The sequence below is a fragment of the Bos grunniens genome, chromosome 24 (assembly GCF_055505025.1).
Source record: "Bos grunniens cultivar Pamir isolate PY7600 chromosome 24, Bosgru_T2T1.0, whole genome shotgun sequence".
Taxonomy (NCBI): domain Eukaryota; kingdom Metazoa; phylum Chordata; class Mammalia; order Artiodactyla; family Bovidae; genus Bos; species Bos grunniens.
This window is the reverse complement of record NC_141188.1, coordinates 59,125,625-59,148,464: the sequence shown is the minus strand read 5'-3', so window position 1 is coordinate 59,148,464 and position 22,840 is coordinate 59,125,625. Positions and strand designations below refer to the sequence as shown.

The window sequence follows — 22,840 nt, the reverse complement described above, 5'->3', positions numbered from 1 at the left end:
TGTATGATTTCTTTATATACTTTGGATATTCACCCCTGGTCAGATATACGACTTGAAAATATCTTCTTCCATTCAGGAGGTCACCTCTTTTTTGGGTGATAGTTTTCTTTGCTGCGTGGATGTATTTTATTTATTTTTTTTAAGTTCTATTTGTTTATTTTTGCTTGTGTTTCCCTTGCCTGAGGAGACATATCCAGAGAATTATTGCTAAGATTGATGTCAAAGAGCACGCCTGTTTTATTCCAGGGCTTTTATGGTTTCAGGTCTTCCATTCAAGTCTTTATTCCACTTTGAGGTGATCTGTGTGGCATAAGAGGTCTAAGTTCATTCTTTTGCATGGGCTGCCCACTTTCCCAGCACCATTCACTGGGGTGCGTGGTGCCTGCTCTTTCTCCAGGGCACATTCTCGCCGCCTTCGCTGTAGGCTAACAGCCCACACAAGTGTGGGCTCCACTGCTTGTGTGGGCCAGGGCCAGACTGCTTTGGTTACTGTAGCTTCATGTTTGAAATCAGGGACTGTGATATTTCCAGCTTGGTTCTTCTTTCTCAAGACTGTTTTGGCTGTTCAGGACCTTTGGCTTGTTTCTCTATACATTTTATAAATTATTTATTCTAGTTCTATGAAATATGCCACTGGAATTTTGATACAGCTTGCACCAAATCTGTAGATCCTTACCTGAATTTTTGACAGACACTGACCTCTGGGCAGAGTCACAAGCCCTTATCTGCCATTTCAAATTCATTTTTTATAAAGGTGAAGCAATCCCATTTGGGACAAAAACCTTGTCAGATGGCAAAAACCTGACCCGACCTGACTTGGGGCTATTTATAGTGCTTGTTTATCCCATCCGGTGTGTGCGCTCGCACGCTTGGCTGCAGGAATGTTGATGGGTGACAGTGCATGACCCTACCCGCTACCGGCGGCATCACGTAAGGGTGGCTGTTGTTTAGTTGCTAACTAGTGTCTGACTCTCTGCAACCCCGTGGACTGTAGCCCACCAGGCTCCTCTGTCCATGGGATTTTCCAGGCAAGAACACTGGAGTGGGTAGCCATTTCCTTCTCTAGGGGATCTTCCTGACCCAGGGATCAAACCTGAGTCTCCTGCATCTCCTGCACTGGCAGGCAGATTCTTTACCACTGAGTCACCTGGGAAGCTCATTCCATAGGTATGATATCTATATATATAGAATTCTCGTTTGCAGATTCTCTCTCCCTCACCTCCGCTGGGTCACTTCCTTTTCCAAATGCAGAGGTCTCCTCCCACGCCACGCACCAGCCCCTAAAGGACACAGCTGGGCTGCCTTCAGGAATCATCTGCCCCTGTGTCTTTGCTTCAGACGCAGCTCAGGCACCTGAAGGTCTCCAGGGAAACTGGTATCTCTTGAACTAAAGTGTTGCTGACCTACGAGGCTTGAAAACCCTGAGAAGGATGAAAAGCAGAGTGAAAAAGGCACTGTGTTCATTTGCTATTTCTTTAGGCCGCAAAGAGAGTCGGCAGGCACCAAAGCAGCCGGGCCGAGGCGGCACGACTCTGAGCAGGTCCCCTCTGCAGTTTCGGGTCTTTTGCTGACCGTCTGCCTGTCCCCTGTCTTGTTCTTTCGCCAGGAGCCCCAGAGACTCTCTCACAGTCAGCTGGGTCTGGGGTCCCTCGCCAGGGTTGTGAAGTGGAAGATGCTTGTTTGCCCGACCAGTTTGATTATTACTCAGGAGTGGACCAAGGCGGGGAACAGTGAGGGTCATCCCGGCTGAAGCCCACAGATGACCTCCAAGCACTCGGGAACCTGCAGCTTCACCCTGCTTCCCCAGGCACCTAACCAGTTCCCTCTGACCCAGCCTTACTGAGCACCCAAGGGACAGAGAACACTGATGTCACCTATGCTTTCAGGGTGCTTACGGTGATGAGGAGGAAGACAATAATTATACAACGAACCACAGCAAGAGGCAGAAAGGGGCAGAGCGCTGTAGGTTCAGAAGTGAGATGAAACTTCATTGGGTTGGAAGGAATCAGGAAAGGCTCCCTGGAGGAAGGGACATCTGAGAGGGACTCTGAATTTTAGGTAGATTTGGACATGGGGGAGGTCATTCCCAGGAGAGAGAACTGCGTGAGCAAAGGCAAGAAGGAAGGATTGGATGGGCTGCGTATGGGGGGCTCATGTGTTTGAGGGAAGAGAGGGGCAGGGAGGGAAACTGAGTCAGGGACCTGCTCACCCTTGGCTTGGAGTGCTTGACTAGGGGGCTTAGACGTTCATGAGCTAACACTGGCAGCCTTGATGGATGATTTCCGCCGTGGAGGGCAATGATGCGAGCTGGGCTCTCAGAGCTGCGCACACACTGCACGGAGGGAGGGGAGAAGGGCAGGGCGGGGGGGTGTGCTCAGGAGGTCGACTTGGGCAAAAGCTCCCGAGGCGGTAAGGCGCGGGGTGGCCTGGAGGGGAGCGAGCCACCGAGGGAAGCACGCACGCGCGCCCCAGCCCCGCCCCCTCTGCGGAGCCCCCGCTGGTCGGGCCTCTGCTCCCCAGTCCCACCCAGACCTCCTCTTCTGAGGTCCCCGGTCAGTTCCCTGTCGCCAGCTCGTAATCACTTAGGTCCTCACATTGGAGACCTGCCGGCAGTGCCTAACACGTGCCTGCCCGCCGTCCTCAAGCCGTCTTCCCGGCCGCCAAGACCACACGGGCCCTGCTTTGTTCCCGCCTCCCCGCCGCTCCTCCTCTCGTGACTGTCTCAGCCTCCAGTCCGGGAATCCCACCTCCTCAGTCTCAGCTTGAAATTCCATCGACCGGCTGATGGCGCTGAAGTTGGTACCTCCAGCCTAGACATCTCCCCAAGCTTCTGCGTTCAACTTTGTGCTTGCCTTGCTCAGTTGGGATGCCCAACAGCTGACTCGGCGTTAGCATATTCCAAAAGGGCCTTGCCCCTGCATCCCTGCCCTTCTTAGGGCCTTTGTGTTTGGTGCGCCTCTGTTTGCACCTGGTCTTCCCCAAGTAGCCACAAGACTCACCCTTGCCTCCTTGAGATCTTTATCCTGAGCCACTGTGACTAATTTATTTTTTGGCCTCTCTGCATGGCATGAAGCATCTTAGTTCTCTGACCAGGGATGGAAACTGCCCCCTGCGGTAGAAGTGCAAAGTCCTAGGCCCTGGGCCACCAGGGAAGTCTGTTCTGTCCAGATTCACGTCCTCCCACGCCATCTCCTCCTTCTGTTTGCTTTCTTTGGTTTCACCAGCGTTTAATGCAGTGCACTATTTACTTATTTATGCATTGATTGTCTGCCTCCACTGGAATGTATATTTGTTGGAGGGAAGGATATTTGTTCTGAATGGTTATATTTCCAGTTGCTGCAAGCGTGTGGCACATGGTGGCATGTTTATGGATGGATGAGTGAGTGGAAAGGGAGCTGGGGAGCAAGGCCATGCGAGAGGTCACACTTAAAGCCCCAGGCTGGATGCTTGGAAGACACCAGAGCAGAACACTAAAGACCCTTAGAAACAGAACTCTGGAAGCAGAGGGCGCTTAGCCTGGGGCTGTGTGAGTCTGAGTGACTGGGGGATCTCACGAGGAGGTCCGCGGGTGCTGGAGGGAAGGGTTGAGGGTGCCGGGAGAGGTCGTGGGTGAGGCAGATCTGGTCACTGCTCGTGTGGTGGTGATGACTTTAAGCCACAGGGGAGGTAGGGAGAGCGAGAGAGAGTGAGACAAAGGACACCAGGGATGAATTATTGGGAAACACCTGCATGAGGAGAGTGGCTTGAGAAGGAGAGAACAACCAGGAGAGGCATATGTCATGGAAACCAGGATTGAGCTTCAAGGAAGCACAAACTGTTGACAACAGTGCAGGCTGAAGACGGGGAAGGCGGTGCTGGGGGCGACCCCCTGGAGGCCTGTCCTGCTGCTCAGGTGCCCTGTACGGCCCTGAGCACCACACAGGCGCTGACGGGCAAGTCGTGGATACAGGCGCTGACGGGCAAGTCGTGGACACAGGGGCTGATGGGCAAGTTGTGGACACAGTGATTGACCAGCCTGGCGGTGTGATCAGAGCTGGGCTGGAGTCGGGCTGGCCAGCATGTTGGGCAGCTGGGAAAGGGAGAGAGAGAAGTGGACACGTGCCTTGCTGTGGCGACCATCCAGGCCAGTGGAGTGGTCTGGGAGAGAATTTTAAGGGCTGATGGCTTCCACGTTCAACTTGCAGAGCAAAAAGAAAGATCTGGCTCCAGGTTACCCGGGCCCGTAAGTGTCTGGGACCTCCAGACAGACGGCCGTCGCTGGTGACGCAGGAAGAGCAGCAGCGCATTTCTCAAGGTCACGGTGCTCCCGCCTCTACAGCTAATATTTGCCTCTTATTGACCCAATACCCAGCCTGTTACTTTTTAACTGGAGCCTGGGGTTCAAAGGCCTGACTTTTGTTTGACTACGCCTTCGGATGGGGAGGGCATGTCCCTTGATAAGCTCACCTGATGAACAAGCAAGGATCTTCTGAGTAAATAGGATCTTCTGAGTAGATACAGGCTGCACAGGGACAGGACGGAGGCGGGCCCGAGTGGGGAGAGGCTGGGGGTCGGAGGGAGAGGACCCTGCTGCCAGAGGCACTCCTCTAATTTGTAAGAGAGCTGAACGACTAGAATTTGAAAGACGAATCCCAAGCTCTCCAGCACAAATAGTATTAAAGGGTTTTAGCAATTAGCTTATGTTTATCCAATAGAAACACTTTTAAAAAAGGCACATCCTGGTGCTCCATCACATAGTTCCCGAGGGTAGAGAACCCAGCCCCCCGGTCTCCAGGTATCTACGGCCCGTCATCTCTGTTGGACTAAGGGATGTTCGTGTTGCCCCTGGGTCTGGAAAATGTAGGGCCCTTGCTTTCGAAGGTGGAGAGAGATCTGTCCTGGGGCAGAGAGGCAGTGTGGTCCTGGGGCTTCCCTGGAGCAGGCTGTCTTTGCAGGTAGGGGTTCCTTGTGTGGGGCTTCCCAGGTGGCTCAGGGGTGAAGACTCTGCCTGCCAGTGCAGAAGATGCAGGAGACATGGGTTAGAGCCATCCCCGGGTCAGGAAGATCCCCTGGAGAAGGCAATGGCAACCCACTCCAGTCTTCTTGCCTGGAGAACCCCATGGGCAGAGGAGCCTGGCGGACTACAGTCTGTGGGGTCGCAAAGAGTCGGACACGACTGAGTGACTAATCCACAACATCTCTGTGTTTGCTGGACATTGTGGCTTGAAGCAGGGCCTTTGCCCTCAAAAGCCCTCTTCCACTCACTTTGCTGCGGGCTTCCCTGAGAGCTCAGTTGGTAAAGAATCCGCCTGCAATGCAGGAGACCCCAGTTCAATCCCTGGGTTGGGAAGATGCCCTGGAGAAGGGAAAGGCTACCCACTCCAGTATTCTGGCCTGGAGAATTCCATGGGTCCAAGGGGTCGCAAAGAGTCGGATACAACTGAGCGACTTTCACTCAGATGCCATCAGGTCAGTCTTTACTCCTGTTGGTTTAAGTCTAAGCCTCACCTTTGGAGTCTGTAAAAACATCTAGAACAGGTCACACATTTGGTGTGATCAGTCATGTGCGTCTTAGTGTGAACGAGTGCCTGGGCTCTTCCCTCGGAGAGGAGGTTTGGTGCAGAGGGTGGAGGGTGGGCCAGAGTGAGTGGCTGACGGGAGGCTTTGAGCCAAACCACCTGGGTTCAGATCTCTCCTCTGTAAGACTCTGGGCCTCCTGGTCCGAGTCCTCGTGTGTAAGTTGGCGGGGACAGTATCTACCTTATTAGACTGAGATTTATGGTAAGCAATAGTACTACTATCCCAAGAGAGGAATCATAGACTATGAAAGCTCGGCAAATGGCAGGAAGGGCACTCTCCGAAGGGAGACTGATTCTGCAAAGAGGTGCTGAAGGCTGCCTGAACTCCGCTTCCCAGCCTCCTTTGCGGTTAGCTGTGGCCGTGCGGCTGGGGGGGGGGGGTCTGTCCCTCTGGTCCTCCTCCTCTTGCACAACCTTACACAGGCCGCCCCTCCCCTTGCCTGGGGGCTGCAGAGGGTCCTGAGACAGGGGATGGTGGAGGGGCGTCTGGGAGCAGCCCCTCACCTCCCAGCCTGGAGTTTACCGTGCAGACAGTAGGGCATGCACTGGGGTGGTGGCTGAGCTCAGTCGCTCAGCCGCGTCTGACTCTCTGCGGCCCCCTCGCCTGCAGCCCGCCAGGCTGCTCTGTCCCCGGGATTCCCCAGGTAAGGACACTGGAGTGTCCTCCTCCGGGGGATCCTCCCAGATCAGGGCTGGAACCTGTGTCTCCTGCTTTGGCAGGTGGATTCTTCACCACTGAGCCGCCCGGGAAGCCCACAATTGTGCAGCAACCCCGATTCCCACAGCTTCTGCGCCCAGTGCTGTGGGGCCCTTACCCTGCTCGAGGGCTCCTCCTGCGTTTTGAGGAGGGTGTGGGGACACCTGGAGTGGCGGTGGGCTCTGGCCCCTGCCAGCAAGAGACGGTTCCCTGAGTATGTTGACCACAACCTCTTCCTGGCTGGGATGAGACTGCGTGAGGGAGACTGAAGCTTTTTACACCATCCTGGTGACCCGGCTCAGGTGGGAGGCTGCCTGGGGTGCCCCTGGTACCCGTCTGTGCTCTGGTCCTCTGCCCCCCCAGAGACCACCCTGCACTCTGCTCCACCATGAGGGGTTTAAGACAATGAGACCAGCTCAATGTGTTTGCAAGGTTCCCTTGACAACCAGGTTCCCCGCCTGAAGCAGGATGCTAAGGGTCTGACCTCGACCCTGGGCCTGACCTCGCCAGAGGTGGCCTCGAGGCTGAGGGCGGCTGCCCGCTTCCAGCTGGGCTGTTGGTGGCCCTCCTCTCTCCCCCGGGCCTGGTGGCGAGCGGCCCCTCTGCGGCAGACAAGCTGCTGAAGGGAGGAGACGGGGTCAGAGAGGTCACACCAGCCCCCAGGGACCCACGGGGGCAGTGCGAGAAGCTGATCGGCCCCTCCCTGGGGTCTTCGGTTCCCACGGCCATCATCCTGGGTCTCTGCAGGGCCGCCCCTGAGAGCAACAAGTGAGGTCAACTGCACTGGGCACCCGGGGAGGAAGCGAGGGCAAGAACTGGGGACTCACGCGGCCAAGGTCCTTCTGGATCGAATATCTGGCAGTCATGTGATTAAAGCGTGGTGAGCTCCAGGCACGTAGCAGTGCAAACGGTCTGCCTTTAGCTGGTCTGGCTCTTCAGTCTGAACAAGGCCACGCAGGGTTGAAAACTGGTAACTTCACTCTGGGAAGTGTATGTAGAAGTCCCACGGTGCGGGACTGCTTAGAAGTTGCCAGAACGTATGATTTCCCTTTAATCACAGCAAGACCTGCCTGTCGGCTGTCGCTTCAGCATCTTCAGTGTGCAGCTGGGGGTTTCCTTCCCACATGACCCTACACCCCTTCCAAACGGGCCTATCTGTAGACGAACTTCTCCCGCAGAGAAAAGAAGGCTTTCCCCAAGCACTGGGGGAGGTGAGCGCAAGGGCTCGGGGAGGAAATGTATGCCCTCCCCTCCTACCATCAGGTCCCCTCTCTCCAAGGCTGTGTCTGTTCCCACAGCCAGTGAGGCCCCGAGGCTGCAGAGCTGCAGGCGATGGTGCCCCGTGGATGTGTGGAGAGGCACCGAAGGGGTAAGTGGGCCGGATATCCGGCCAAGGAGGGGATTCAGATAGAACAGGTAGCTCAGGCTTCAAGATAAAGTGCAGCAGGCAGACCCAGAGGGGCCAGGATCTGCTGCTGTTGAGCGCAGGGGCCGGGGCTGGGCTGGGACTCGAGGGTAGCCTCTGACCTGCTCTCTGAAGCCCCAGGTGTCGAGGGGGCCTCGCTCCCGAGGCCCAGCTGAGGGGAGATGCCACTTCGCTCGGAGGCAGGGGGCAGCCTCTCCACTGCTTTCTGGTCAAGCTGACTCTGTGACTTGCTGCCAGGATGGACTTGGACTTGGTTGGGAAGGGGAAGGAGGCGCTGCCTGGGGTTGCAGGAAGGGGACAGGCTGATTGGGCCACTTGCCCTGTTCCCCAGGCTGGCCTGCGGTCAGTCCTACAAAGGGAGCCTTGATTCTGCACTTCCTCAGCCCCCACCAGCAGGTGTCCCCCAGGTGGGGCCAGGATCCCCTAGTCCCCTGATGGAGTCCGTCTGGGTCAATAAAAGCCACCATCATTTTGTTCTCCTGTCCAGTCCAAGTCCTACAAACACTCGCTTAGAGACCCTGTGGCCCGGGTTCTCTGGGAGAGCAGTGTTGAGAGGCGCCGTCTTCCGGATGGGGACGCACCAAGGGGATGGGAAGTGGAATCTGCCCTCATACGTCCAGGGGCCCCTCTGGATGTGGTACCCAGGACCAGCCACAGTGATGAGAATTCCCGGATGCCCACGCTTACCACCAGCTTTTACCAGGAGGCTTTGGAGTTTCAGGACTGCCTAGGTCACCTTTGGAGTTCAGAGCAGGGTAAGCGTTTACTAACCCAGCAACCATGTAACTGATGTATGATTTATTCCTCTATTTCATATAAACTCATCATGTGTGTTTCTGAGGATGGCCATACACGAGTTCAGGGCGGCTCTATCCGCCGACATCTCCCTTGTGTGTTCCCGTGAGGCTGGAGGAGGCTGCAGGAACGCAGAAGTCTACCGCCAGCTTTCCAGCAGGACATGGCCTACTGCTAACCGAAAGAGACAGGGAGCGAGAGGCCAGGACGAAATTACATCCTGCTCGGACGCTACCTCCCGGCAGTCTCTGAGGGCACAAGTTAAGGCCAGCAAGAGGTAAGAAAGAGGAACGAAATGTGAGGAGTCCTCCTGTTTTATCAGGGAATTGACATGATAGCTGGATTTTCTTTCTGAGAACCATCTTAGGCTTCATTACTGAGTCTCATTAACGAACATAAATTGAGGGTGAGTTGGAGGAAAACCAGAGATGAAATATGCCTTTCCAGTCATGGACTTTATACTACCACTTGGGTAATCCATCAAGTCATTAACTCTTAAATAAAAGACAGATGGATAAGAATAGAGGTACATCCCATTAAGCTCAACCCATGTGTTCAGGGAAGTCTTTAATGATGTTTTAAAAGATGGGGAACTTCTAGGGAGATGCTTCTAATGAGCATATTATCTACAAAGTTGCAGGCATTTGAATATCACCCCCCAAACAATTAAGACGAAGAAGCTTTAAAGCAGACAACCTGTAATACTTGATGTAGAAAAAGTTCCAGCTTCCACAATCCTTTATTAAATATTTGACAAGTCGCATCACGTCTTTACAATGACTTCATTTTGTCACATTACTCTTTTGTTCAGTCAGGAAAACAATCCACAATCTCTCTTTAGGTCTCTCAAGAAAAACGAAAAGCAAAAGGAATTTGTTCAACAAAACGTTTCTACGTGTATCAAATTCAACTATATTTTAAAGCTATTCTGATTGTGAAAATGAGCATTTAGCCAGACGATGTCTTTTAAAAAATTTCCAAGTTGTTTGGTTTTTAATCACCGTATCAAATAGTACTTGGCTTTTATCAGGAGGTGAGGTTATAATAAAGTTATGAAACATCAAGAATTCATTTGGAATGCTTGAAACTGTTCACCTTAAAAGTCACTGTTTTTTTCATGTTTTGTTTGATAATAGATGCTGAATTAAGAGATGACAGCATATTCTATCATCGTCTCCCTTGGGTTCTCTGAGAGTCAGAATTCTCAGGACACAGCTTGGAGAAAACGGCAGCAGGACTAACCTCACTCCCTTTCAAAACCAGATTCCTCACGGTAGGTGTAAATGCTACACAAATACATACAGGTGTACTTGGACAGCAGATGTTGGGGTATGTGTTACACACGGAGTAGGGAAGGAGCAACAGTTACGCAAAGTTAACATGAAGGGAACCGTGACAATCCAGGTGAAATCAGTCTGAGGGAGACGGGCAGTGGTTTCTGTAGGAACGCAGATTCTGTCTGTGGACACAGGGTCACGGTCATGAGGCTTACGATGCACTGATACACGTCGCGAAGGTAGCACACAGAGGCCTGTCACCAACGCCGTGAGACTCTACCGTCACTCGTACAAACACAAAACCGACTGACGAACAGACATGCGTCCTAAACATGCGTTGCTCTGCAGGTAACACCTTTAACGAAGGGGAGGGGTCTAAACGAGAGGTTTTCTTGGATGATTCTGTACCAACAGAAAGCTCTCCTTTCCTATAAAACATACAAGCCCACATCCTAACGCTACAGCTTTGTCTCTGACGCGCTGAAAACACTCTGGGGACCGGGGCGGGGGTGTGTGAATGCAGATGTATATACACTGTTCGTTAAGGCTTTGATAAATTAAAAAAAAAAAAAAAGTGGTCCAAAGTATATCACATTTTGCTTCCCAGTTTTAAAATCTAAAGTACAAAGTGGAGTTTATTAAGGATTATTTTAAAAAACACATCTTGGACCTAAAATTGGCAGTTTTGACTTACCAGGGTGTACCCCAAAGTCTGAATAAGACAGAGGTAGTGCAGGACCTCCTGGGGGCCGGAGGGGGGTCCCCTGCACGGCTTCGCCCCCTGCCGGCAGGCAGGAGACGACACCGGGGTCTGCCAGGGCTGCGGAGTCGGGGTAAGGAGGCAAGAGGGGCCCAGTGCACGGCTGGGCAAGGGCTTGAGGACTGGTTAACCCAGGTGCTCTCTCTATGGATCCTGACATTTCAGAGGCGAGATACAGGACTTAGAAAAACAGCGGAGTCACGTGAGAAACAATTAGTAACTGTGAGGACAATTAGTAGTTGGCGGCACACGAGCTGTTTTCAAGGGAGCCAGTTTGGACCTGGCAAGTTCGCACGGCAACGGTCCATGCTGTCCATTGAACGGTGTGAGATGCAGAGAGTGGTTCAAGTATTTTGCGAACCATCCTTCTCAGAATCTGTCCCTGCATCCTTATGTGGGAGGAACAAACCATGTCAGGTTGCTTGAAGCATTTGTCATATGGCCTTAGGGTATCTGGTGGGAGCTACCAAAGCACCTTGGTAAGTAAAGGGATCATCACTCCCTGTCGCAGAGGCGGCAGGTAGACGAGCAGACCCTGCCTGGAGCCAATCCCTACCGGGCAGGACTCCCCAAATTCACTGTTAGGCCGACAAGAGAGGGGGCTAGAAACACACAGGACTTTTACAGGTGACTGGGTTAGCTGATGTTTAAAAACCTTTCAACCACATACAATATTGCAAATTCTGGAACTGACTTCTTAATCTCATGGCAAAATGGCCCATAATGGCTCTTTTCCAGGGGACTAGAGAAGCTGGATCCCGGTCATTTCTAGGAAGGCATCACTGTTAGAGCAATCTGGGGTGGCGATGCCATCCTCCGCCCCCAGGCCTGCTGAGCGGGGTGGACAGAGGCCTCTGCTCTGCCCGCTGTGCCTCTCCCTTGCCGCCTCCTGAGGCTACAGCGTGAAGGTGGTGGACAGCGGTCGTCAGGATCGAGAGAAAGCAAGGTACGTGGCCCTCTTAGACAAACAGTGAAGCGCTGAGAGTTGCTGAGAACTGGGGAAGCTTATTTGGATTCAAGGAAGCCAAAGCCCCCAAACTCTAAACCCAGCACTTTCGAGCTGTCACTGAAATCAGATAATAAGGGAGAGATGAACCAAACCGTCATTCACAATTACCGCCTTCCAAGTATTCACGGGGGTCTATTTCGGTAATTCTTATCTGTTCTTGGCACAGAAATGACCTTAGAATGGGTTTTCTTTCGTGTTTTCAGTACTTTGCCTAATTTGCATTCGGTGAACATTCTGATTTAAGAATTTATGAAATGACAGAAGAATCCCAGTTCTTCGACAAGGATTGTTGGATTTCTTCCCTATAATTACACACTTACAAAACCCATCGCAGCACACTGCTCTCCCAGGCTGTGACATGAATCATAAAAAGGAAGCCGAGGGGCTAAGAGAAGAAGACACTTGTTACATCAACTGAAGGGAGAAATTCCCACCAAGAGGTGAAAATAATGAGCAATATGGTTTTTTTCCCCTAATTACTCAATATCTAGGTTTTCTGATCACTATTGGATTTTTAAAAATCAACGTGAGAAGGGAACCCTCAGCTCTGTAGAACTCCACCTTCTTTTAGATGCCAAGGGCTCTGTAGCCCCAACTCAACCTCAAACATTCGTGGCTTCCCACAAGCCACCTGGAAGATCCTAAGTGGAGGCCCTGAAACCACAATTCTTTTGGTCTCATCTACGACTGGCAAGCAATATATCCAGTTTCCCTGGACAGCCGCCACAGGGTTTAGGACAACACAGGTTAAGAAGGACAGAAGGGTTTGCTAGACCCCCTTGCCCTGCCTCAGGCATTCTCTCAAAACACAATTCTGCAACAAGGACTCAAGAGTGGCCAAGAACCTGAATCCTGCAGAACTCTCCACCCCCAGCAGGGTCAGCTGGAGAGCCAGATGTCAGGGCGTCAAATCAAGTCTCTCTGCCCTTTTAATCTAGCACGTGACGGACACAGCTTGGGCAGAACATGGTATGGAAGCATGCAACAGGTCATCGGGAACAAAACCCGGTTAGATTAAGTGTCTAGTAATCTTTGCAGTGGAGTAGAAATCACAAAACGCTTGGTGAGGGCAGGTCTCTAGGCTCAGCTTTACAGCCAGGGTGTAGACACCAGCAGCCAGATTCACAACCGATAGATATTGCACCGGAAAGGCGTGTGCCGAGAGAAGAAATCACACTCAGTGCTATGATTAAAAACAAAGCCAAAACAAAGCCAGGTATGACCTCCATGTGGTACATAAAGTGCCTTCAGAACTGGTGCGGTTACAACAAAAGCCGTGTGTTCAGCTGCCATTAGCAAACTCGCACACGCAGGAGACTGCGCAGGCCCGCTTTCTGCAGCTTCCAACCACTCGGCGCCAAGCTTCATTGGAGTGTCTCTACTACAACAGCAAGGAGGGAAATACGGTAGGAGGACTGTACAGCATCGGGAAGGGCTAAGCAGCCTCTCTCACGAGAAGCGATAGTGCAACCCTGCCTCAAATGTCTCCAGCACACGCAGTTACTTCTCAGGAATAATGGCGTGATTCCTTCAAGTCAACACAGATTTTGTCATGCTATGTTACAATTCTCTCAGTGTGCAGCTATTATGCTAAATCTGAACAACAAAAAAAGTAATATCCAGTTTTCATTCTGAGCATGGAAAAAACTGTCATGATGCCTAATGTTAGAGTATTTGTCTGCAGAGGGATTTTGGACAGAAGTCAGTCTTCCATAGCTAATCCGGTAGGGGGTAGGGCTTTCCAAGTACTTTAAAAATAAAAACATCACCGACATTAAACCTGGTATGAAATTCAAATACAAAAAAAAAAAAATATGCTCACTTTTCCAAGTACATGAGACATCTTTAATTGTAGTGAAATAAGATCTGCAAATCGGTCTAAATCATTTTAAAAAGTAAACATGAGTTGTAATACTATACCTGTAGAGTGATTAATTCCATTCGCTGTCATTATAAAGTATGGAAAATATTTATTAAGGGCTTGGCCTACAGAGGCGCAACATAAATAGAATAAGTCCTCCTGAAATGTAATCAGTATACACATCAACCAGTTGGAAATGGGTGGTGGGAAATGCAGGAACGCCACCTGGGACGGGGCCTCCCTGTCGGCCGTGGGCAGGGCGGGGGCAGGGGCTCTGCTCCGAGACCCCTCGCCGCGCGGCTCTGCCAGCGTCTCTGCAGAGTCTGTCAGGCAAATGGAAAAGCGCGAGCAGGACTTGCTCGAAGAACAGCCGCCCCGAGGCAGGCGCGCCTAATCCACCCCCTCGAAGCCTTGGGCGTTTTCCACAGCCATGAGGAGCTTCTCTCGTAAATCTTCGAAGGTTTCATACGGAGGTAAGTCAAGGCGATTAAAGCTGCAAAAGTAACAACACAGCAGAGGTAAACACCAGCATGTCTGCCCGTGAGCTGCACCCGGGCCTCCCCGACTTGGCTTAGGAGCACACTTGCTGTTTGAGCAGGACTGCAGAAGCCTCAGCACAAAAATCCTAATCCAGTGGTGACTGCCAAGGATCTCGAATTGTCTGTAAAACCTCTCTACTACCGTCGGCCGTGGATCCTAGAAACCCACGCTGGGAAGGGAAAAGACAGGCAAAGTAACTGGCGCACACGCTGAGGCTTCCAAACTGTGGCCACCCGAGGGCTTTCCGCAGCAGGACAAACGGAGGCTGGCTGATGCCCCCCCATCTGCCGCTATTCTAGGCAGTCAGTGCTTCTGCACGCAGCGCCTGCTCTCAGCGCAGCCCCTCTGAGCAGGTCGCATTCCATTCTGCAGATGCGGATGTTCTGCAGATGCGGGCAGCCGGTGGCCGTGTCCCAACCTCAGCCCTGACAGCACCGCAGACCTGAGACCGGAGCCCAGGCCCCCGCAGCTCTGGGACCGACACGGAGCAGCCCTCAACCCAGAGTCAGGCAAGCCACTGGCGTGTGGCGTGAAGAGCTGCCTTCACACAAAGCCCCTACACAGCTGGAGGCCTTGGCTAGGGTGGTACAAGTCACCCTGGTGACAGTGAGACCTCCAGACACACGTGGCCTCTGTGAGCAACGATCACACGTGTTCACAGGATTGAGTTCAAATCCTGTCTCCGCCACCTGCAGCTGTGCGGCCTCAGGTGAGACAGTTCCCCCTCTGTTGGCTCTTCTGTGAAATGGGGAGACCGCTGCATGGTCAGGTGCTGGGAGGGTCCGATCACACACATAAAGGGGTCTGGCACACAGCGAGCGCCCACGGGCAGCCACCACTTCACCACTCACTCACCGGTCCCTGCCCCCGCCACACCCCAGGCACAAGGACCTGGAGCCCCAGACAGACCAGGGAGGCGGCTGCTGGCAGGCCTCCGTTGTGACGATGGCCACACCTGCTTGTGGCTTGTCTCACGTGTGTACGTGCGCACGCACACACGTGCACGCCTTAGCTCATCATGCTTTCGTAAGCTAACGTTCGTGGAGCGTTTGCCCGCACCAGCACTATTCGTGGTGAGCGAGTGCAAGTTGCTCAGCTGTGTCTGACTCTTTGAACCTCACGGACTATACAGTCCATGGGATTCTCCAGGCCAGAATACCGGAGTGGGTTGCCCTTCCCTTCTCCAGGGGATCTTCCCAACCCAGGGATCAAACCCAGGTCTCCTGCATTGCAGGTGGATGCGGATTCTTTACCAGCTGAGCCACCGGGGAAGCCCAAGAGCACTGGAGTAGGTAGCCTATCCCTTCTCCAGCGGATCTTCCCCCCACCAGGAACTGAACCTGGGTCTCCTGTGCTGCAGATGGAGCCACCAGGGTGCGATTCCTTGATCACCTCAGCGAATCCTAGCATCCACCTGTAAGGTAGGTGATGCTGGATCCCTACTTATAGAGGAATCCAAGGCACAGAGAGGTTAGGGAACTTGCCCAAAACCACCCAGTAAGTGGCAGAGCCCAGATTCAGCCCCAAGCTGGCTCCAAGGCCCGGAGACTGTCAGGCTGCCTCAGTGTCTAGAACTGTGCATGCTCGGCACTGGCATAGGTTTCCAAGGATGAGTAGAGCATCTTCCTGTGTTTTAAAGCCAATGACTGTCAGCAGCAGTAAGACCCGGGCACATGAGCAGGGTGGGCCCTTTAACAACTGCTGAGTGTCTGATAAAGACACATTGAGCTCTGAGATTTTTTAACATCAAAATACACAGTAGAGCAGAACACTGTGCTTCTCAAACCAGAGGTCTCAAAAACTCAGGAATCCTGAAGGATTAAGACGAAAAGATGTTTTCAATGTTTGCCGACCTCAAATGTCATTTCACCAGCAACAAAGACCCCACTCTGCAGCTACGCTTAAAAGAGCCTTTTCCCAGGAGGTGGCTGTTGTCTTGATTTTAAGCTGGTATTTCACAGTCCAGGGCCTGCAATCCTGAGGGGCTTCAAGAGTCTGTGGCCATTTTAAAGACGGTCCATAGATTATTCAAGCTTGAGAAATACTGGAATGATGGGGGAGAGGGCAGAGAGAAGCAAGTCGGGGAGTGTGAAGAGCTGAGGTTTGGGATGTTGTCAGCTCTCGGGGTGTCAGTTGCTCCGCTGCTGAAAGGGGACTCGCAGGACCCACCTCTCAGAACCGCTGTGATGGTGACACAGGTTCACACACAGCGCTTGTTAGGGCGACGCCTGGAACACGGGAAGTGCTCAGTGTTACCATTCCTCTGATGCTGAGACACGGGTCTGGCTCTGGCCTGCCACCAACCAGCTGCATGACCTTCTTACCCTCAGGGGGTAAGCCTTGCTGTGTGGAAGATGTGTGGGCTGAAGGAGATTATTTTTAGGTGGGTCTGTGCTGCTTAGTAAAGAGGAATTTTAAATCCATGAGCAGTGACCTTTGATAGAACAAAGGAATGCAGCCGCTTCATGCTAGACACTCCACAATCATATGCGAAGAACCAGCTCCACCAAGCCCTCGCTCTCCTAGGAAATCAGGTTTTAATCTTGAAGCTTCGTTGTGTATTTTATATTTTCATCAAACACGGAAGAGCTTAAACACACATATGGCTAGATTTTATTTAGCCACATCTGTGGTCGTCGCGGGGAAGTCTGTTCACAGTGAACCAAGGATGAAGCATGGTCGTCGTGTTTCTGTGTTTCAGCAGAAGCCGGGGCTGGATGGGAGGAGAGCCACAGCAAAGAAAAAAGAGGAAATCCCACGTTGCCAGCCCTGGGTTGTCAGTGGATCTAGTGCCCTCCTCGGGGCCTGGGGAGAGCGGCCCTGGGAGAAGGCCCTGGACGCTCTCCTCCTGGGACACTTGACGAGCAGCAGGGCTGCCTTCCTCCCGGGGTTGGCCTCTGTCCTTCCAGAAGATGAGCAGCGATTCTGAACCCTGCCTGTCCTTGCCAACCACCCGGGTGGCTCTGCAATCCCACGGCCCTGGTCATACCAGACCAACTGGGTCCAAACCTCCGTGAGTGGGACCCCAGGGCCACTGTTTGTATTAAATGCTTTCTAGGGGGTTCCAATGTCCAGCCAAGGTCGAGAGACACCGGTCAGGGCCTTGTCTGGGCGGCCCTGTATTTTAGTGGCAGCTCAGCACGTGGACTCAGAGACAGAAGAAGTGTTCAACGGCAAGATATCTGTCTGTGGGTCAACAGTAGGATGTGGGATGAGCACTCAATTACTCGGTTGTCTTTGAAGAGTCTGGAAAGAAAGGGAACCATATTCCCGTGGCAGCAGCTTAACTGTAGCTGTCAGGGTGGAGATTCTAATTTGGGCAGACCTGACTTCAAGTTCTGAGATTCGGGAGCCTGTGAATTCAGACCACAAGATTCCCAAGAACCCACAGGGATACTGCCGTCTAGGTGCAGGGCCTGCCCCACACGAGATGGCCACGCCCAGTGGCGCCGCTGTGACTCCTCTTTGGGAGCTCGGTCCCCATCCTGACCATCCTGGGGCTCACCCCAGCGCTGGCAGCCTTTCAGAGGAAGGCTACTAAGCCCAGAAAACCACACTGCATTCTGAAACTGGAATAGAAGCTCCAAAAGGCTAAAACATTGTCCCCCGAGAATAAAGGCAGACGGTCAAGGACACCAACTGCTCCAGTGATCGAGCAGTTTTAGCAAGACTCAGCCTACTCTCCTGGCGCCTACGGGCAGGGACCACATCCATTCTGCTCGGAGTTCTCGGAATGGTACAAACGTCGGGGAAAATGTGCTTTCCGGCAAGGCGACAGAATCGAAGAGAAGCAAAAAAACCTTGCACAGCCCATTTCCCACAAATGCACCTGAATGAGACCTTCCTCTGAGCCGTGCCGGGCAGTGCGGGATGGCCCAGCGACTCTGGCAGCCTAAGCTTCTTGTGGGGAAGGAGGCTGGGGGGCTGACCATCCACAGGACCCCCTCCACCTGCTTCCTATGAATAAGAAACCAAAGCCTCAGTGGGGGAAACCAACCCGCGGGACCTGGGAGCCAGATTGAAAGCTCCTGAGGTCCTCTCTGTGGGTCTCAGGAAAGTCCTCGAGGGTCCCAGAGACCCTCCTCCTCTCCCCCTGTCCCTTGGAGGCCTTCTGAGTGCCACTGTGCTAAGCCTCCCTGGGCAGGGGTCCTTGGCCGGACCTGTGACCCCTCTCTGTCACAATCACATTACTAAATCCTGGAGACTCATGGGTTCTGGATAGCCATGGAAAGTCTTTTAAAGACCCTGTTGCTCCAAGAAATCTCGTTCATGGTTCTAAACCAATTTAAGGCTGGAATAAGACCTCAGCCTGCTCAGAGGCTGGGTGTTGTCACAGCCACATAGGGAGATGATACAGTGAAATCTCTGCTTCCCAGAATATTTAAGGAAAGAGGGGGACTGGAGGAGGAGCACCCCAGGGGAAGCAGGAAGGGGGGATTTAACCCTTCATTGTCAAACATACTGGGCCTTTCAACTCCTGGTTGAACCTAATCAGCACCAGTATGACGACACTCTCACCTGCATGGCTGACATTTCCCCCTCTAAATGCTCAATGGGCAGGGAGCACAGCATGTGACCCTCTTGCCCAGTATTACCCATGGCTAAGCTTTGAAAAACAAGTCCGTCTGTCGACAGTGGGTGGTTTTCCGTCACTCACCACGTGTGAGCTCTGGGCAGTTTTTCAGGACTTCCCCATTGCTCTATTGTAAACAGCTGAGGACCATTGGAACCTGGACAAAAGAAAGAGAAAACCAAGTGCTGAGTGCTCAAGGCCGCGGAGCGAGACAAGGAGGGGCTGGAGGAAAGGAGGGGAGGGGAGGGGAGGGCAAGGCGTGCCTGGGGGAGCCCGGGACCCCCTCTGCAGCTGTGACGTCACAGTGTGTGAAAGAGGGGCAGCCACGGTTCTGCACCACCTCAGACCTCAACTCACGTCACCATCAGGACGGAGCCGCGCCAAGCTGAACAGAGCAGACACGACAACATATGGACGGGCAGAAGCTACAGCCTTTCAGCCCAGCCCTGCAAGCTTAAATTTAAAACTACTTCTGGGCGGGGGGCGCTGGTGGGGACATAAATATCATGACCTTTAATATGCAGAGCAGAAAGTGATTTTTTTAATCTACAGGAAACACTGAAGAATCCTGCCTTGTGGAGGGGTGCGGTAAGTTTAACGTTCAGCTTACAACGACATGGATGATTCTGCAAAATCTAGTTGTTTTGGAAAATATACCAAAAAAACAAAAGAGAAAAGAAAGAGAAGAGAGGACCAAACTTATGGTTCTCTGTACAAAAAGTAAAAACAGTCCCCTGCTTTTATACAGAGCTAACTACACAAACAGAGGATGAGATGGCTGGATGGCATCACTGACCAATGGACATTAGTTTGGGTGAACTCTAGGAGTTGGTGATGGACAGGGAGGCCTGGTGTGCTGCGGTCCATGGGGTCGCAGAGTCGGACGTGACTGCGCGACCACAGCAACACAAAGAGCTGAGGATACAGCATGCTGCCACACCCTTCATGTGGAGTGTCTATGGGTCCAGGCAAAACCCACTCGGCTAGAGGCCTGGGGGCAGTCTTCTGGAGCCACAGCCGATACCCAGTAAACACTCATGGGGTGAGGGGAGGGCAAGACCTCTTGGTATCCTGCTCACCATAAAGCTCGGCAAATCCATTCATAGGTACTCGGGACGTCCCTGTGACAAACTGCAGTAACCGGATGCGCTTCTCGGCGTCCATCAGCAGCACAGCCTGCGGACGGGGCGAGGGCAAAGGTCAGCACGTGCCACGGGATGTGCAACGCGGACCGGCAAACCTTCATCCTGCGTGCACTGAGGCGGAAGTCCTAGACGGTCTTCCACCCGGACGGGGTAAGGCCGGGAAGCATTTTTTTTTTTTAATGGCCACAACACTGGCTTCTAATATCAGAGACCGAGGGATCACAATGTCCCTTTCTTCATGTGCCCATTGGTCAAAAATAAGTGGTTAAAAAAAAGGCGAACTCGTCGATGGCACTGAGCTCATGTTTCTGTGAGGCTTGCCGGTCCTCTCAAGCCAATCAGAAACACACGTGATCCTCTCAGCCATTAGGAAACACACACAGTTTGAAAAGCGTCAGCTCCAGGGGAACCCAGGTTATGAGGCAGGATTTCTGACTGTGGAGAAATTCTCTAAAGATAACATTTTAGAAAAAGAGAAACGGAAGCCAGGCTGGGCCTCTGAAATAACCGGTGTATCTTACTTATCTGGATTATTCTAAGAATCTAGTTGGCTTCGCTAGTAAAGTCACTTGAATTGATATTAAAAAAAAAAAAATCCAAAATCAAAGCTGAGTTGAGACCTGGACTAAGATTTTAGGATTTGATGATTCTGCTTTCTTCCTGTTCTCTCTACTTATCTGCCGCACTTGAAATCTTATTAGTACCAGATATTTAGAAATTAAGATAATTCAAATAGATTTCTTATTTCTATAAGTAAATAACCAGCGCTTCCCCCCCACCCCTGGAATTGTTCTTTCAAAGTCAGTTTACACTCCCTTCTTCAGACCTGCTCACTATTTCACTTCTCTCCTAAAATGAACAGGATTTTAGAGAGTAAAATCCTGTTCATTTTAGAGAGTAAAATCACTGACCTTTAGAGAGTAAATCAGATTTCATTTGCATCTCTGATTGAAAGATGTAAAGATCAAAATGGTTGTTGGAATTCACAAAAACAGTTGAGAAAATGGTTTTTTAAACCAAAATGGCATCTTGGAAAAGCCAGCCCCAAAGCATGTATTTGTCCCAAGAAGCCTTTCATTCTTATCCACACTCTGGAGGACTCGTTCCAATTCTCGAATCCAGCTGTCTGCTTTTTAGGGTCACCCTACTCACCGGTTTCCTCAGACAAAAGCACTTGAGTAGGTGACCGAGGAAGACAGCGTGGCTTTCTCAGGACCAGTGAGGACAGGCATCCACCACGGCCACAGAGAGCAGCGGGAAGGGCTCTGTCTGGCTCAGCAGGCCTCTTCCCTCCCCAGCAGGCCTCGGAGCCCCAAACCCAGCGGCGGACCTCGGAAGGCAGCACAGGCCCTGGGCCCCGGATTTACCTTCCAGAACCACTGGATCACGGGGTGGTTCGGGCAGTAGCCATTCTTGTAAATAGAATGTTGTCGCCAGTCGTTCACATCCACGTCGCCAAGGCCACACATCAGCAACTGGAGGAGACAGACCAGAGGTGAACAGGGTGTATCGTGAAAGCTGAAGAAATACACATGGAGAAAAGGCCTTCTCTCAATGCCAGCATCGCGTCACGTGCAAAGCCAGACGATCCAGTGAACTGTAAGAACAACTGAAGGGGAACACGTGTGCCACACCCTACCTGCCGCCTCGGGTCAGAGACAGAGAGGTAACGAGGGGCCCTGAGTCCAAAGCCTGGACGGACCACCGCGTCTCATACTGGAAATGAAAAGTCCAAACTGATCGCCCTCCTGGCCCCTCTGATCTCAGCTCAGTGCCCACGGATTTGCTTATGCTCTGTTTACATCTGCTCGTGACGCTGGCTGGCTGCTCTTCTGAGAGGTTATCTGTCTCAGTGTGTGAAAATACCTCTCCACCCACAACAGAATTTGTACTTTATGATAGCAAGAACGTGTCTTCCCCAGACGGATCCACCAGCTCAGGGCACCACCTCACCTCCTGGCGAGCAGACCCGTCCTGAGGCTGTGATTGCTCCTCTGCCTCACCGGCCTGGGTCCACTTTCCTTACTGTCTAACCCTCTGCTTCCCAGGTGGCTCGGCGGTAAAGAATCCGCCTGCCAACCTGGAGACATGGGTTCAATACCTGGGTTGGGAAGATCCCCGAGAGAAGGAAATGACTACCCACTCCAGTATTCTTGCCTGGATTCCATGGACAGAAGAGCCTCACGGTCTACAGTCTGTGGGGTTGCAAAGAGTCGGATATGACTTAGCAACTAAACCACCATCACCAACCCTCGGCAGGGCAGCTTCCTGTGGACAGATGAGTGATATTCCCACAGAGGCACCAGCAGAAAATGGAAAAACAACTAAACCAGAGGCCTGAAAGGTGGGCTCGTAGGCCTGACTGTGCTCAGAACCTGCTGGATAAACCTGTGAGGTCATTGGCCTCTCCCGGCCTCAGTTTGCCCACCTTTCAAACGAAGGGCTTCCTCGACATGCTTTCTATGACATCATCTACCCGGACATTTCCATTTGAAGGTAGGAGAAAGGAAAGCCAGTCCCCAGGAGCCGCTTCACTGGACGAGAGCCCCCGAGTCCTGTCAGCAGCCTCTGCACAGACACAGCCTGCCTTGTCCTGCTTCCCTTGACACAAAGGTGAAGAGGTCCCTCTGCTCTGCAGACGCCCCGCTCTCTACATCACTCTAAGAAGCTGGCACAACTTGTTGTGAAGCCACCTCCTGCTACCACCGCCTTGCTGCTTTCTGGTGTGCTTCCTCCCTCAACACGACCCCTTCAAGTTCACGGTGACCTCTGCTCTAGGAGCCGTCATAGACGCTCAGGCTCACCTCCGGGCCGAGCCCCCCTCAGCGCTCACAGTGGGTGCACAGAAAACCCGAGTCCTCAGCCGGCCGCCACCCGGGGAGCAGGGTGGTGACCCTCCCCTGGCTGCTGCCACCCCAGCTCTACTGGAAGCAGCAGTTTCCCCGCCAAGCCAGGCCCGGCGGTGAACCAGCTCAGCGCGGCAGGCCTCTGTCTGCCGCATCCCGACCTGCCCTCTCCCAGGAAGGAATACACAGGTAACGGCTACTGTTCCCTGCTCCCCAGTCGGCAAACAGGCCCCCGAGAGACCTGCGGTAGAACTGACCTAAGCTTACTTGCTAGGACACTGCGGATGGGAGAATATTACAATGTCAGCAGTGAAGCAACTTAAATAAAATCTCCTTTATGTAAAATGTTTACA

General features: G+C 52.5%; 2 protein-coding genes and 2 long non-coding RNA genes across 56 annotated transcripts in view; 2 read left to right on the top strand and 2 right to left on the bottom strand.

Annotated features, from left to right (window-relative positions):
• Positions 1-11,900, top strand: part of LOC147346351 (uncharacterized) — a 34,336-nt gene extending 22,436 nt beyond the window's left edge. Inside the window, exons 2-6 of one of the 4 annotated variants that reach the window (XR_015154122.1) lie at positions 7,554-7,624; positions 8,169-8,436; positions 8,523-8,753; positions 9,613-9,749; positions 11,252-11,900. Coding sequence is in view for 1 of the 4 variants with exons in the window: in XM_086373651.1 (XP_086229777.1) it covers positions 7,554-7,624; positions 8,169-8,436; positions 8,523-8,728 (545 nt within the window). In the remaining 3 variants the exon portion in view is untranslated. Of the gene's footprint in view, positions 1-1,002; positions 1,168-7,352; positions 7,467-7,553; positions 7,625-8,168; positions 8,437-8,522; positions 8,754-9,612 lie in introns of those variants that run through there. The other 3 variants (XR_015154124.1, XR_015154123.1, XM_086373651.1) reach the window with 3 other exon arrangements.
• Positions 4,662-7,492, bottom strand: LOC147346352 (uncharacterized). The gene is made up of 2 exons (XR_015154131.1): positions 7,083-7,492; positions 4,662-4,987 (listed from the first exon to the last, which is right to left on the bottom strand). It is a non-coding gene; the product is annotated as an uncharacterized LOC147346352 (long non-coding RNA).
• A 1,444-nt stretch (positions 11,901-13,344) lies between the features above and the next one.
• Positions 13,345-22,840, bottom strand: part of NEDD4L (NEDD4 like E3 ubiquitin protein ligase) — a 375,462-nt gene continuing 365,966 nt past the window's right edge. For 48 of the 50 annotated variants that reach the window (XM_086373616.1, XM_086373612.1, XM_086373613.1 and 45 more), the window contains 4 exons: positions 21,009-21,116; positions 19,576-19,672; positions 18,581-18,653; positions 13,345-13,876 (listed from right to left, as the gene is read on the bottom strand). In XM_086373616.1, coding sequence (XP_086229742.1) covers positions 13,774-13,876; positions 18,581-18,653; positions 19,576-19,672; positions 21,009-21,116 — 381 coding nt within the window. In that variant the 3' untranslated portion in view covers positions 13,345-13,773. Of the gene's footprint in view, positions 13,877-16,513; positions 17,170-18,580; positions 18,654-19,575; positions 19,673-21,008; positions 21,117-22,840 lie in introns of those variants that run through there. The other 2 variants (XM_086373602.1, XM_086373606.1) reach the window with 1 other exon arrangement.
• On the top strand, positions 19,668-22,836 carry LOC147346350 (uncharacterized). Its single transcript, XR_015154129.1, has 2 exons — positions 19,668-19,791; positions 20,779-22,836. It is a non-coding gene; the product is annotated as an uncharacterized LOC147346350 (long non-coding RNA).